A 13,668-nucleotide genomic window follows, 5' to 3' on the forward strand; every position below is an offset into this window, starting at 1 on the left:
CGTCCCAGGAAAGTGGCCTGGCACCGAGGAGGGGGCCGCAGGGGGAGCTCGATCGTTTTGCAGGAGCCGGGTCTGGGGCGGGGTGGAGACGGCGGGCGTTGGGAGCCCGCCGCGCTCGGTCAGGGCGTGCTAGGAAAGGGCCGGCAAAGGCGACACGCACCGGCAGCCGCGAGTCGGGCCGGGGCTCGGCGCATTTTCGTTTTGCATCTCTGGGGCTGTGCGTGTGGCTTCGTTTTTATTGGTGGTTCGGTGTGTGGAGTAGGGCTTGCGGGGTCGAATCGCGAAGACGTTCGTTTGGGTGGATTTGGGGAGCGTGTTTCATTGCCGGTGTTGTGTTGTTGTTTGTCTTGTTGTTTTGTTTTGTTCGTGGGGTAGGACTTGCGGAATCGAATGGGAAGTGTCTCCGGTCCCTGCGACCCGGGCTGGCTCGGGTGGCGGAGGCTCGCCCCGCGCCCCTCGCTCAGCGGCGCTTGCTTTCCCGCAGACCCAACGCGCGCTGTGGCCCGGGATGGCTCTGCGGCCGCCAGGTGAAGCCGGCCCCCAGGACAGGATGTGCTTCCCGCCCGAGAGGCTCCAGAGCAGCCCCCAACACTTGGCCCCCTACTACACGCCTTTCCCGTCCTACGGACCCTACGGGAGCAACCTGATGGCCGCCGAGGAGGATTTCCAATCTTTCCTGCAGCTGGAGGCCTCGGTGCCTGCGTCGCCGGCCATGCCCCCTTTCGCCTTCGGGACCGCGCCTCCCTTCCTGAGCCCCAGCCTGGCCCTGCAGAGGGAGCCACTCTACGATCTGCCCTGGCATGGCAAGCTGCCACCGTGGTACCCATTTCCCTACTTCCCCAAGGAGCTGCAACCATTCCCGAACAGCGGCCGCGAGGATGCTGGCGCCGCCGGTAAAGACTTGGCCTGCGCCGGTGGTCGAAGCGACAGTGGCCACTATTATGGACCTGAAATTTTCATCCCGCCGCCCCCTGTGGATCCGTCCCTCTTACCTGAGGGGCCGAAGACCTCCCAGTTATTACCGTGCCTCCCCAGCCAGCAGTCTGGGGATATTGGCCCCAAACTCCCGAACCAGGAGGGGACCTCTCATCGTTACCACTTCACCCAGGAGGACCTGCACCTGGTTCTGTACGGAGTCCTTCCCAGCCAGGAGCGCTCAACACCCCTGCACCATGCGGCTTCAGGCCTCCTGGTCCCCACAAACAACTCTGGTAAAGGGGATCTTCTGGGTGTATCTGAGTCCGGGGGCGCGGGTTATGGTGTACGGACTTCCACCCGGGATGGGGCCTGTGGAGGCCAGGCTCATGTGGGTGGCCCTACTTACTTAAGTGCCCGGCTCCTAGGGTGAGTTTTAGTGAGATCCGTGGGTGAGGCGAGAAATGGTTCATGCGCTGCACTTGTCAGCTGGGCTCAGGTTCCACCAGGATACCCCGGAGAGCTCCTCCAGAGAGAGCCTCATGTAATTCCAGGGGGCCCGGCTCGGCCACCTACCTTGACCTGAGTCTAAATTAGCATGTTCTCAGATTCTCAAGGTTTTAAATTTGCAAAGTGGAGTTCATTACATAACCTTGCAAGGATTGTCCTGAGTCTCAAAGGAGAAATTGCACATGAAAAAGAAGTGAGAAAAATAGAAAACATCAAACTCAAGATAATTCTTATCTCAAGAGAGTAGGGAGGACATAAAAGGATTTCACAGTATTTTTTAATGAAAAGTAAAATTTTAACCCTGCCTCTTTGTAGGATATAATTCTCTTCCTCCAACTCTGGATCAAAACTCCCTTCAACTACCAGAAGGTAGGTGCAGAGCTCCTGGTGTGGGTTTCTTTGCTTACGTGACTGCGGTCAGTTTCCTCATCGACTTCCCTTTTTGGGGTTCCCCCCAGGTCTCTGCTTTGGACAGATGCTGTTTGGCGAAGTCCCACATTTCGGTGTCTTCTGCTGCAGCCTCATTGCCAAAGGAGTCAGGTTTGGGCCCTTTCAAGGTAAAGTGGTCAACGCCAGTGAAGTAAAGGCCTACGGGGACAATTCTCTGATGTGGGAGGTAAGTCTGTTTCTGGTGGGCTGACTGAAAGTGGGGAGAGGTTCTGCGCCCCCGTGGGAGAGGGGGAGGCTCAGGGCAGTAATCTGCTGCTCCTCCTGTGTGGCGGTGCCCAAAGCCATTTCAGTCTGTGAAGATTAGCGCTCAGACCTTTTGTTATATTTATATAAGGAACCAGTCGATTTAAATATAAATACGGTAGAGTGATGCTGAGAAAGTGCCAAAGGAAATGAAAACAAATTTAAAGTTTTTTATATCATTTATCTATGAAGTTGGCTAAGGATTTGTAAAAAACGAGACTCCCGACTGTGTGCGGGGCATTCTGGCAGCAGTGCAGTGTGTCGGAATTTATGGGCTACTCCCGTGACCCTGAATTTCTACTTCCAGGAATATAGTTTAAGAAGGTAATCTGAAGTTCAGACTGTGTGGAAGATGTTAATCACAGGGTGCTTTACAATAATAAAACGTTAGAGAAAGTGAAATTGCCAACAGCAGGGAAAGGATTAAAGTATGGCTCCATTAGTATGCATGAAAATTAGGTTGGGATAAAACAAAACTAATTGGTGTCTTTAAGTGGTAGGAAATGTAACCTCTTGTTTCCCTTATAAACTTGCAAAGAAGAAAATTGATAAAGAGTCAAAAAATGCCACGTCGCCTGTAGAAATATCCCTAAGCTAGTAAATATATTTAGGTTTGACAATAATATTAATAAATATATTCAGTGAACTCAAGTGTGGATTTAAAATTTTTAGCAACTAAAGTTATTTCATAGGTTATGCAGGAAAAGGAAAAGGACATTTCAAACTTCATGTCTTATTTCATTTAGATCTTTGAAGATGGCTTTTTGAGCCACTTTATAGATGGGAAAGGAGGTGCGGGAAACTGGATGTCCTACGTCAACTGCGCCCGTTTCCCCAGAGAGCAGAACCTCGTTGCAGTGCAATGTCAAGGGCAAATATTTTACGAGAGCTGCAAGGAGATCTACCAGTACCAGGAGCTCCTTGTGTGGTATGGAGACTGCTATGAAAAGTTCCTGGACATCCCTGTGAGCCTGCAGGTGACAGAGCAGGGGAAGTGGGCGTCCAGGCTCTTCGAAGGTGAGTGCACCCCTCGCCTCGCCCGGTGAGGCGCTCGCTCCTAGTGGAAGCACTGGGCTCTGTTCCGAACACAGCGGCTCCTTCCCACAGCTTCTCGGCTGCTTGTGGAGCGCTTCCCTCCCACAGCTGATGCCGGAGCCTGAACCGAGGGTGCCCCTAGCCAGGGGGCATTCGGTACCCAGCTGGAAGAAAAGGCGCACAGTTTTCCAAAGCTGCTGAAGCTGCTGCTGTGCACAAGGATGCTTTCTCTTGTACCCCTTCACCCCTCCAAGAGAGCACCCTGAAAGTGAAATAAACGGTGGCAACCTCTGCCTTAGGGGAGCCGGTTCCCGATTCATCTCCGCTCAGGCTGTAACGCAGCTGATGAAGTCACTGCGCTAGCGTAGTGTTTTTCAGAGGGTGGATTGCAGTATCTTAATGGGGTAGGAAATCGATTCAGTGGTGGAGACCAGCGTTCAAGAAAAAAAAGAATGAGAATAAAGTAGGATAGAAAAATACAGATGCCGATTTCACTTACGTAAGAGCTTAGAATTGTTTGGTAAAGTTTCAAATGGATATGAGTGTGTTTGGGTCTCAAATAGAAAATGTATTTATTGCTATGGGGCTCAGTCGAGTTTGGAGAAGCACTGAGCTAGACTCATTATTTTTCAGTATTTTTTATTAAATTTATTGGGGCAACTGGTTAATAAAATCACATAAGCTGCCTATATACAAGTCTGTACTACATCATCTCAGAGTTTAATGTGGTTTTGAATACCTGGGCATCTTGGAAAGGTGCAGATTCTCTCTAGCTTCTCTCTAGATTCCAGGGGAGGCTGGTACCCGTGGACTGCCTTTTAGTAGCAAGGAGCTAGAGGACTACCAACCCGCTCTGGGAGTGAGCCTCTAGAATCTGCATTTAAAACAAGCTCTCAGTGATTTTTATATACACAGGAGCTTGGGATCCCCTGATCTAATAGATGGAACAAGAAAAATGCAAGTTACCATGTGTGTCATCAGGTAGATGACCACCTTATTATGTTATAATAAGTGCAGCAAGCAACAGGTAAAAAAACGTGAATTGCACTCATCATAGGGTGCAGCGATTGTCTGTCTCCTGACTAGACTAAGTCCTCCAGGGCAGGAAATCACCCAAACACCTTCATATCTCCTGCTCCTGGATCCCAGTGTGGATTGAAGGAAGGAGGAAGACAGTACCTCTCAACAAGGAGAAGCTGCTTAGGGGTGAGACGAAATAAGGGATTGCCAGGCAGGGAGAGGGAAGGCAATCCAGATGGGGAATGGTGCAGCTAAGAGCAAGGCCATGTTCGCCAGGGATTAGGAGGGGAATCATGAGCGTTCTCTTTCTGTAGAGTCCAAACCATGAGGGCCTGTTGAATTGTTTTGGTGAACTATGTTCCTCCTACCCCAACCTATGGATGGCGTGGGAGTCGGGATGGGGTAAAGAGTCATAGAACCCGGAGTCAGCACATGCTTAGCCAAAGACATCTTTTTGGTCACTTCCAAAAATGTACCAATTGCTTTTGAAATAAAAATGAAAAATAATTTTTGATGTCTCAGGAATATGACATCTGGGAATTTATCTTGAGGAAGTGGTCCACAAAAGATTACCAGCTGCGTACAAGTGAAAAAAATCACAATGCTCAACAGTAGAATAATTAAGTAAATGGCGATGTGTTCGCATGGAATGATATACAGATATCAGAAACCACGGTCATATAATAAGCAACCGGGATGAGGGCTCGTGGTGCCAAGTGAGGGGCAGCCTTAGTGTGGCATGCAGTCAGCTGTGCCCCGGTTCTGACCCGGATTATATCGATGCTTGAGACACTGTTTAAATAATGTGTGTATTGGACACTGTGGGAGGGGACTTCTAAAAGCTTAATTTGTTGGGAAGAATTATAGACAAATAATTTGTTTTCTGTTATGACTGTTTTGGAATAGAGTCAAAAGGAAAGAAAAATCAAAATTCCTCTGTCCTCACAAAAACCTTTTTCTCAAAGGCTTTTGGTGAGGGTTGGTGGGGGGGCCTGTCCCCCGCTCAGGTCCTGAGTGGGAGGGAAGGGTCTGGACCCTATGTGGGCGGGTTATTTGAGTATGCAGCTGCCGAGTGTGTGTTTTGGGGGCTGGAGGTGTGGAATGTGAAAACAACTCTTAATCCTTCCCAAACCATCTGAATGTATGTTTGTGGTGGGGCAGGAAGCATCATTATCAGGATTGAGAAACCCGCAGACTAAAAAAGAGCAGTTGATTGAGCTGGGGGAAGGAAGAAGGGAGAAGGGAATAGGATAAAATTAGGTTAAGATAAATTTCCAAAGACCTGAGCAGAAAATGTCAACAGCCTGAAGCCTAATTAGTGAAGGTGCTATGTCATTTCTGCCTGAGTAACCGGTGATTTCTTATGTGCAAATCTACTGTGTACTCTATTGTTTGAAGTTTGATGTGCTTTAGTGCTCTGATTTGTAAGATCACTGGCTCTATCTTTTAGACCCCCTTCTCCCAGCCAAGGAAGCAGGAAGGCCAGGCATTTCTGACCATGGAAAAATCCTTGCTCTAAGCAAAAACCGGTCCAGCAGGGGGATTCTGAGACTATTAGCACCTCAATGAAAGTGGCAGACAGTGGCAGGGCAATGGATTGTCCTGGGGTTGGAGATCACCTTTCTGGTTATTTACTTAATAAATGGTTTAGTTCCTTAGCTACTTGTTAAACGTGCCTGGGTCTACTTGTTAGCTAACAAAGCTCCTGATGCATAGCTTCCCTGCTGTCCTGATGCTAAAGAGATTTCCACGTCGAGATTCTTGTATCTACTCACTCCCTGCTCCTCTCTCCCTTTCTGGGGCCAGACAATGAGGTCCTCGGGGGTGCGCGCACCATCAAAGCCACTTTATCCTCTGGAATCCCCACTGTCCTGAACAGGCTGCGTTTGTAGGTGGCCCCTGTCCTCTCCCCTCCCCCCAACACATAGACACCCCTGGACCTGGCATCTCCTTTGCTAGAGTCCGCAGGACCCTCTCTAACCTCTCCTCCCCCTCCCTCCTTCCATTGATACAAACAGATTTGCCTTTCTCAGTCTTATCTATCACTCAGTGGTAGTATCACTCGCAGTGGTAAGAACTCAATACGTGTTAGATTTAAATGAATCATGATGATAACCCTTTGTGTTACGGAAGGCAAGATACTGTCGTGCTCCTCTACAAAAGAAGAATCTAGCTCTGGAATCTTCCCCAAAATTCAGAGAGGTGAACGATAAGCTTAGAGGCATTGTAAAAAGGGTGAAAAGGAACAGCACTTAGGAAGCCTGTGACCTAAACTGTGGGCGGTATCCATCAATGTCCTGGGTGAGCTGTTTTGAACTTGTAGCTCAGACTGACAAAGAGAGTAGGTTGTTTTTGTGTATCATTAACCTCGTGACGAGTGCCAGTCAGGAGTGTGTGAGATTATAGTCTGTGGTATTGATGAACCAAATGATAAATTAGCATCTCATTATTGAGGAATTTGCTATAAATGAAAACGAAATTGGCCATGAGTTAGTTGGTCATCGTCAAAGCTTGCTGTTGGTCACGGGAGGGTGTATTTTATTATTTTGACTTTAATATATGTTTTAAATTGTCTATAATGAAAAGTTTGTAACAATTGCCTTGGAAGAGAGTAAGAATGAGGGACAGTAACTGACAAAGCCGCTGGCACTTCTCTCGGACAGAGTCCTCAGAAGGTTACAGATGCGAACGATGTGGAAAAGTATTTACCTACAGATACTACAGAGATAAGCATCTCAGGTACACCCCCTGCGTGGACATGGGCGATAGGAAATTTCCCTGCTCTCTCTGCAAGCGGTCCTTTGAGAAGCGGGACCGGCTCCGCATCCACGTCCTCCACGTGCACGAGAAGCACCGGCCTCACAAGGTAGGCGTTTCGGTGCCGACTGACCCTGCCCATCGCTCAGGCGTCCGCGGTCCGCCCGCAGGCCGCTCAGAGGCCTCCTGGGTGCAGCACCTGCTGTCAGTTGCGGTGGTGGGCGGGGCGGGGAGGGGCTTATGATGCACAGTGCGGGGGTGATTTTCATCTTTTTACTGGGTAAACCTTTGAAATTTTTACTGCCAACTTAATTTTTTAACATGAGAAAACAGTGTTTGCTTGGTAAATACAATATGGAGAAAAAACGAAAGCTGCCTGTTATGTTCTGGCCCAAAGTTAAGACATTTTAGGTATAATTATTTTCCATCTGCATGCATGTTTTCAACATACTTGGGATCATAACTGAGTATTATGAGGCTACTTTGCAGATTTAGGATTACGTCACAAGCTAATTTGTAAACACATGTGGCTCTATCAGGACTTTAAGTAGTGCTTTTAACACATTAGATTTAATTTCCTCAAGAAGCCCAAAGGAAACATTTAATTTGACTTTAGAAGAAAAAGAAGCTCAAGTGTAACAGACATGTAGACCTTCAGATAAATGATTTTTTAATGAGAATAATCAGTTTCTGAAAGAGGAAAGATTTTTTGACTGACAAAAACATCAGAAGATTTTGGGTGTACAACCAACAGTGAAAACCCCCATACTACTACCCTCCTTCCAGCAGTCAAAACATACGTGTACCTCTTTTTCAGATGAATCCAGAGAAATTATAGTGTCAGGGGAAAGAAATCTTTGGCACCCATAACAATAAGCCAAGAGTTCTGCGCAAACTCTTGCAAGACCTAAATTTAGTTTCTTAATTGTATAATTGTATAATGACATTCACATTCTTTGTGGAGCTTACTCTGATTTGAACCAGTGATTTCTGGGCCCGTGAATGGTCAGATTTGGATATTTTTCATCACCTTCTTGCATTAGTTCTACTGATTCTTCTCCATGCTTCTCTTTTGAAATTTTTTTTTTTTTTTTTTTTTTTTTTGCAGCGGAGGGGTATTACTGGGGCATCTCTTCAGGTAATCATGTTTAAGGGTACATAGTGGAAAGTTTTCTGAGTCTTATCAGGATATTTTGCGCACATATCTGATAGTTTGACTGGACATAGAATTGTAGATAGAAACAACCGTCCCTCAGAATATTCAAGGCATCGTTCTATTTTCTTCTATCATTTGACGCCAATCTAGTTCTTGTTTCTTTGTAAATAACCAGTTTTCTTCTTTACGGAACTTGTTCTCTTTGGAGTTCTGAAATTTTAACAGAATGTGTCAAATTAGATGTGACTTTTTTCTTCTTCTACTTGGTATGCAGTGTAGTACAAAGTACTCTTTCTATATGCAGGCAAGAGTCCCAAACGCAAAAGAATTTTCTTTTTCTTTCCTTTTTTTTTCCTGGGGGAGGGGTGGTGACTATCTGCCTTTGTTCTTCCCTGGAAATTCTTTTGGCCAGATGTTAGGTTGAATCTACCTTCTTGTGCTTAACTTCTAATTTTTTTTTGCTTAGCCTTCCCAGAAAAGTCAGAAAAGTTCCCCAACCCTATTTTCCAAATTGTATTTAAGTCTTTACCAGTCAGCTGGGTCCATTCAGCTGGCATTTCCATTGAGTACTTTGTATTCTCGTTTATTTTTCATTTATAAGAGCAGGTTTTTTAAAAAATTACTTACTTGTAATTTTGCAATATTATCTCAAACATCTGACTTTTTCTTTTGCTTTAATAACAGTAATATATGCTTATTAAAACTTCAAGCAGTACAGAAAAAAATAGGGAAGACTTTCAAAATCCACCCCAAATCCCACAACCTGAAAACACCTGTTCCTCCCGTCTGTTATCATTAGCACACCTGGGGAAGTAGGACGGGGAAACTCAGCAGCTTCCTTTACCTGGCTCGGAATTCCTGAGAAGATTTGACGGGAGTCACCAGGGGAGTCCCCAGGGGAGAGAGCGCAGAACTGTACTATGAACTATACACGGCAGGTGGCCGAGCCCTACGCTCTCCCTGGACCCCCAAACTAGAACCCTTACTGTGTAGGTAGAACATGTCTCAGGTCATCTGCCACCTGTGTTGCCGTTTTGGGTATGTGTTCATCGCCATCCCCGACTGGATTTTTAGTTGCCTGTCTCTATCTAGCGCAGCATTAAGCACATAGTGCGCACTCCGTAAATACTTGTTGAACTGAGTGCACAATGCTTGCAATTTACTCACAGCCCTCAGCAAGGAAAACAGAGCAGGTATCCTGCTTGTGAGGAAAATCGGGAAACAGGTTCCAGGTTTAGCTGACCTGCTCTGGTCCCACAGCTCCTTGTTGACAGAGCAAGACTAATTCAGGCCTCTCTTAAACAGCGTGGTCCTATTCAATGCCCACATTTCACATCTGAAGCAACTGACCCCCAAAGACCTCACATGGATTACCTAAAGTCACAGCGCACCCAGCAGGCTCTGGGCCAGAACCCGTTCTTCAGTGTGGCTCTGGCTTGTGTTTGTACTACTGACCAGATCTCAGCCTGGCCTGCTTGGTCCTTCGCCTAAAGGTATACGCAGAATAAATACACTAGGAGTTCCCTCACACGCAGGTAAATGTCATGGCGAAATGAACTCGTTAGAGGAAACGTGACTTCAACTATGTTTTTCTTTTTCGCCTTAGTGTTCCACGTGTGGGAAATGTTTCTCTCAGTCTTCCAGCCTAAACAAGCACATGAGAGTCCACTCTGGAGACAGACCCTACCAGTGCGTGTACTGTACGAAGGTAAATGGGCCCTGCCTCGAGCTCCGTTTGCGTGTCCGTGGATGAGAACGCGAAGCGTGAAGCCTAGCTTTTCACGAGTTCTTGCTGCCAGCCCCATCCCTGTTCCCACCCCCAAACGTGCTCACGTTTGCTTAAGATGGTCTGATACTATCCCCTGTTGCCAGCTTGGCCGTTACGGCACGTGCAGTGTAATAACCCCAGATTAATAAGGACCTGACGGCTGCAGACAGGACTCTTCGGTTACATCACAGACACTAACATGCTGCCGATCCACCTTGCTAGAGGAGCATCAGCGACGTGCAGTCTCATCCACATTATAGAGAGTGTCGAGTTATAAAAATGAAGAGATGAGGTAGATACGTGGTTAGGGGTTGCCGGAGCAGAGACGAGTCTGACCTTCAGAAGCAGTTTACCAGGGTACCTTGGGCCCTGCTTTGATGACACGCCTTTGCTGTCTGATGCAGAGTTAGCCGTTAACCATACGTGGCTATCTAAATTAACAAAGGTGAAATAAAACAGAAAATGCACCACCTCGCATGCTCAGGCCGCATTTCAGGTAATTGGTGCTCCCATGTGGTTAGCGGCCACCCAGTCGGATGGCGCAGAACATTTCCCTCGGCACAGAAAGACCTAGTGAATAGAATGGACTGTGTCTATCATAGTCATTTACTTTTTTTTTTTTTTTTTAATAATGAAGCCATAAAAAAAAAAAAACAAGCTATCTTAGCTAGGGCGACTTCTAAACCCTTCCAAAGAGGAGGAAATCATTGCGTCTACAAGGCTCAGGGAAGCTAATCAGCCAAAGAAATTGCCAATAGAATGGAAATAAATAATCCGCGTAGGAAAACGGGGCTTCGACACAGCTGGACTCGGCAGAACCAGCACGAACCAAGGGGAGGCGGCCGCGGGCGTGTGTGGAAGAACAGCCTGGCCCGGGGGTGACGCCCTCCTACAGGGACCTCCAGAGCAGGGTCAGAAAACCTCATGACCCGTCCTGTTTCTGGAGTTCTAGTTCTCATCCTCGCCTTGGACTCCGAGCTGGCCTGACGGGGAACTAAATCCACTTAGGACCTAAGTTCTCTGTCCGGCATTCTGGCCTATAGAGTGGGGACTCCTGCTCCTCAAGCTGGTGAAGACCGGCCATGTCTGGTTGTCTACGCAAGGACAGCTCCTGCACCTTGCTAAGCAGTGACCTAACCCTGCGTATGCCCAGACACCCCATTGTCGAGTGCTTCTCTCCCGGCCCCCTAAATCCGAGGTCACCAGTTTAACTTATTATTTCATATCACTGCCAGTGGACCCCCCCTCCCCCAAATGAAATTATTATATTTCTAATACAGTACCTGGAAATGACAAAGGTCAGGGCATGGTATTGAAATGAATGAAGGGAAAGGTTATAAGTAAGAGAAATGCAAAGAGGTGGCCACGAAAAAATAGGTAAAAACAGCGAAGTACTTGGGAATCTGAAATGTTAGAGCCACTCATAGTTCAGCGGTTTCTTTAAAAACTCAACTTATAACTACCATCCAGTCCAGCAGTTGCGTGAACATTCACACGGAAACCTGTACGCAACTTAGCAGCAGCTTTATTCATAACCGCCCCAATCCAGTGTCCTTTGGTGGGCAAGCGATGAACCAGAGCGGTGCGCCCACACCGACTCGGCAGTAAAAACGGGGTGAGCCGTCGCACACAGCAACCTGGGCCAGTCGCCCGACGTAGGCTGAGTGAGAAGTGCCGATACCACATGATTGTGTGCTGTGTGATTCCATGTGCACAACCTCGAATTGATAAAATGATGGAGAGGGAGCAAAGTTTAGTGGTCGACACAGCTTAAAAAAAGAAATGGGAGTGGGGGGGAGGGGGCGACGCGAGGGGCCTTTCGCATAAGAGGTCTGCATCTTACCTGTCAACACCAGCATCCTGGTTGCGATATTGCACCCTCTACCCTGGGTAAAGGGTGCACAGAATCTCTATTACTAATGTAAGCGCATGTGAATCTACAATTATCTTAAAAAGTTTTAAAATTAAGAAACTGGTAAGGTACTGATATTTATGCAGACATTGGCCAATATTAGCTGCTCCTGTAATGCAGCCAACCTCAGTGTGGTCTTGGGAGCCCCTGTGTCAGAATTGCTTGTTAAGTGCTGGTTTCTGGTTTCTTTTTGCCTCAAAGTCGTGTGCTTACTGGGTGTGCTCCCTGGGGGAGGGTTGTCAATCTGCATTTTTAACTAGACCCCAGGTGTTCTTTGCCACTGAAAGGCCACTGCCCTAATAGTCAGGGCTACTCAAGACCAGCCAGAAGGACGCATCAGTCGTGCCCTTTGTTACTAGGGTACTCCTGCTGACCAAGAGTCTCGATAGCCTGAATACCCAAGGTCCAGCTACTGGAGAACTACGGGTGACGTACGTGCGCGTCAACAATGACATTAAACCCTTCGTGTAATTGGTCTTCCGGCTGATGGAAGTTCACGCTTCCGCTTTCTGTCTTGCAGAAGTTCACCGCTTCCAGCATCCTCCGCACGCACATCAGGCAGCATTCTGGCGAGAAGCCCTTCAAATGCAAGCACTGCGGCAAATCCTTCGCGTCCCACGCTGCCCACGACAGCCACGTCCGGCGCTCACACAAGGAGGACGAGGCCTGCTCCTGCAGCGCCTGCGGAAAAGCCTTCCCGGATCAAGAATCCTTGCACCCCCAGGTGAATGAAGGTCCATGACGACTGCTAGCCCTCAGTCTGGGGACCGTGTGAAAACTAAGGACTCGGACTCCGTCTTTATTTTCCTTGTTTATATGAGAGTGTCATATGAACAAATGATAGTTCTCCTGTGATAAACAGAAAAATGGAACTGACCAATTAGCTGATTAACCACATTTATCAACTGTGGTTTTAACAGCTCTTGCAGAAATGTTTTCCATGATTTCCAATAAGAATGAAATTTTGGTGGATTTACCTAGAAATAATGAAAGCTGTTAATAGTTCTTGAGGGTCTGGAAACTCTAAAACCCTGAGAGAGGGGACAACGTTGAATTTCAGAGACTGAGTAGAGTTTGATTTCGTGATGAAAAAGAAAGAATCCTTCACGCCTTGTGCCCGCATTACAATGTGTCTATGGCCATCACCTGTTAATATTTCGTCACAGAATAAATTCTTCATACATTCATTCAAGCCAAGAGCATCATTAGTTGTACCTAAATGTTCAGATATGAATTAATCGCCCATCTTTATCTGGGTTCATTTTAGACTCTTAGTTCCTACCCCACCCCCGTCACGTGACAAATGCCTGTTAATAGTTTGTTTAGCGCCACACAGAATTACTTATTCACCCACCATCTGTGACCTTTACCGATTGGGGAAGAAAAGTTACCAAACCAAGAAAGGCTAAAAAAATTGCAATGGACAAAGTAAATGTATTTCTATTGCTCTAGGTCTAAACTGGATTTCATTCCTGAATAATAGGTGGAATTTTTGAGGTCTCTAATTAGCCCATTCATGATAATATGTGTAGAGTGTGAAAAAGAGACCCACTGGGGAAAAAAAAATGCCATGTAAGTTGTCATAAGGCTGATGCAAGTGTGTGGGGAACAATGCCTTAGAATGTTCAGGAAGACAGCGGACTCGTCTTCAGGGTAATAATAGCCAACACTGAGTGTCAGCCCTGTGAGAGAGTACCACGGAATTCACTTTACAAATGGGGAAGTGGAGGCTGAGAGAGTAAGAAACATATTTGCAGGGAAGACTAGAGATTAGACGAGCAGAATAGAAGTGCTTCGTAGGTGACCACGGCTGCTAAAGTGCTATGTCACATCACCAGCTATGGGTCTATTGACGGCCTGGGATTTCTCTTCACCCTCTAGCCACGGTCCAGGTCTCTCAAA

At 47.0% G+C, this 13,668-nt stretch overlaps 1 protein-coding gene across 1 annotated transcript; it reads left to right on the forward strand.

Moving 5' to 3' along the window:
- The first annotated feature begins 508 nt into the window (after positions 1–508).
- Positions 509–12,898, forward strand: PRDM14 (PR/SET domain 14). The gene is made up of 7 exons (XM_016152973.2): positions 509–1,211; positions 1,741–1,794; positions 1,884–2,041; positions 2,865–3,135; positions 6,837–7,039; positions 9,693–9,794; positions 12,287–12,898. Exons 1-7 carry the CDS (start codon positions 509–511, stop codon positions 12,506–12,508), a joined length of 1,713 nt encoding a protein of 570 aa, XP_016008459.2. The 3' UTR covers positions 12,509–12,898.
- Positions 12,899–13,668: the final 770 nt, after the last annotated feature.

This window comes from Rousettus aegyptiacus, unplaced genomic scaffold, assembly GCF_014176215.1.
Source record: "Rousettus aegyptiacus isolate mRouAeg1 unplaced genomic scaffold, mRouAeg1.p scaffold_m13_p_15, whole genome shotgun sequence".
In the NCBI taxonomy this organism is placed as follows: domain Eukaryota; kingdom Metazoa; phylum Chordata; class Mammalia; order Chiroptera; family Pteropodidae; genus Rousettus; species Rousettus aegyptiacus.

What these genes read in the sequence shown, in the direction of transcription:
- PRDM14 (XM_016152973.2), top strand. Translation starts at nt 509, where the DNA reads ATGGCTCTGCGGCCGCCAGGTGAAGCCGGCCCCCAGGACAGGATGTGC. An exon ending in GGTCCCCACAAACAACTCTG is followed by an intron (nt 1,212 to 1,740) that starts GTAAAGGGGATC and finishes GCCTCTTTGTAG; the next exon opens with GATATAATTCTCTTCCTCCA. An exon ending in CTCCCTTCAACTACCAGAAG is followed by an intron (nt 1,795 to 1,883) that starts GTAGGTGCAGAG and finishes GGTTCCCCCCAG; the next exon opens with GTCTCTGCTTTGGACAGATG.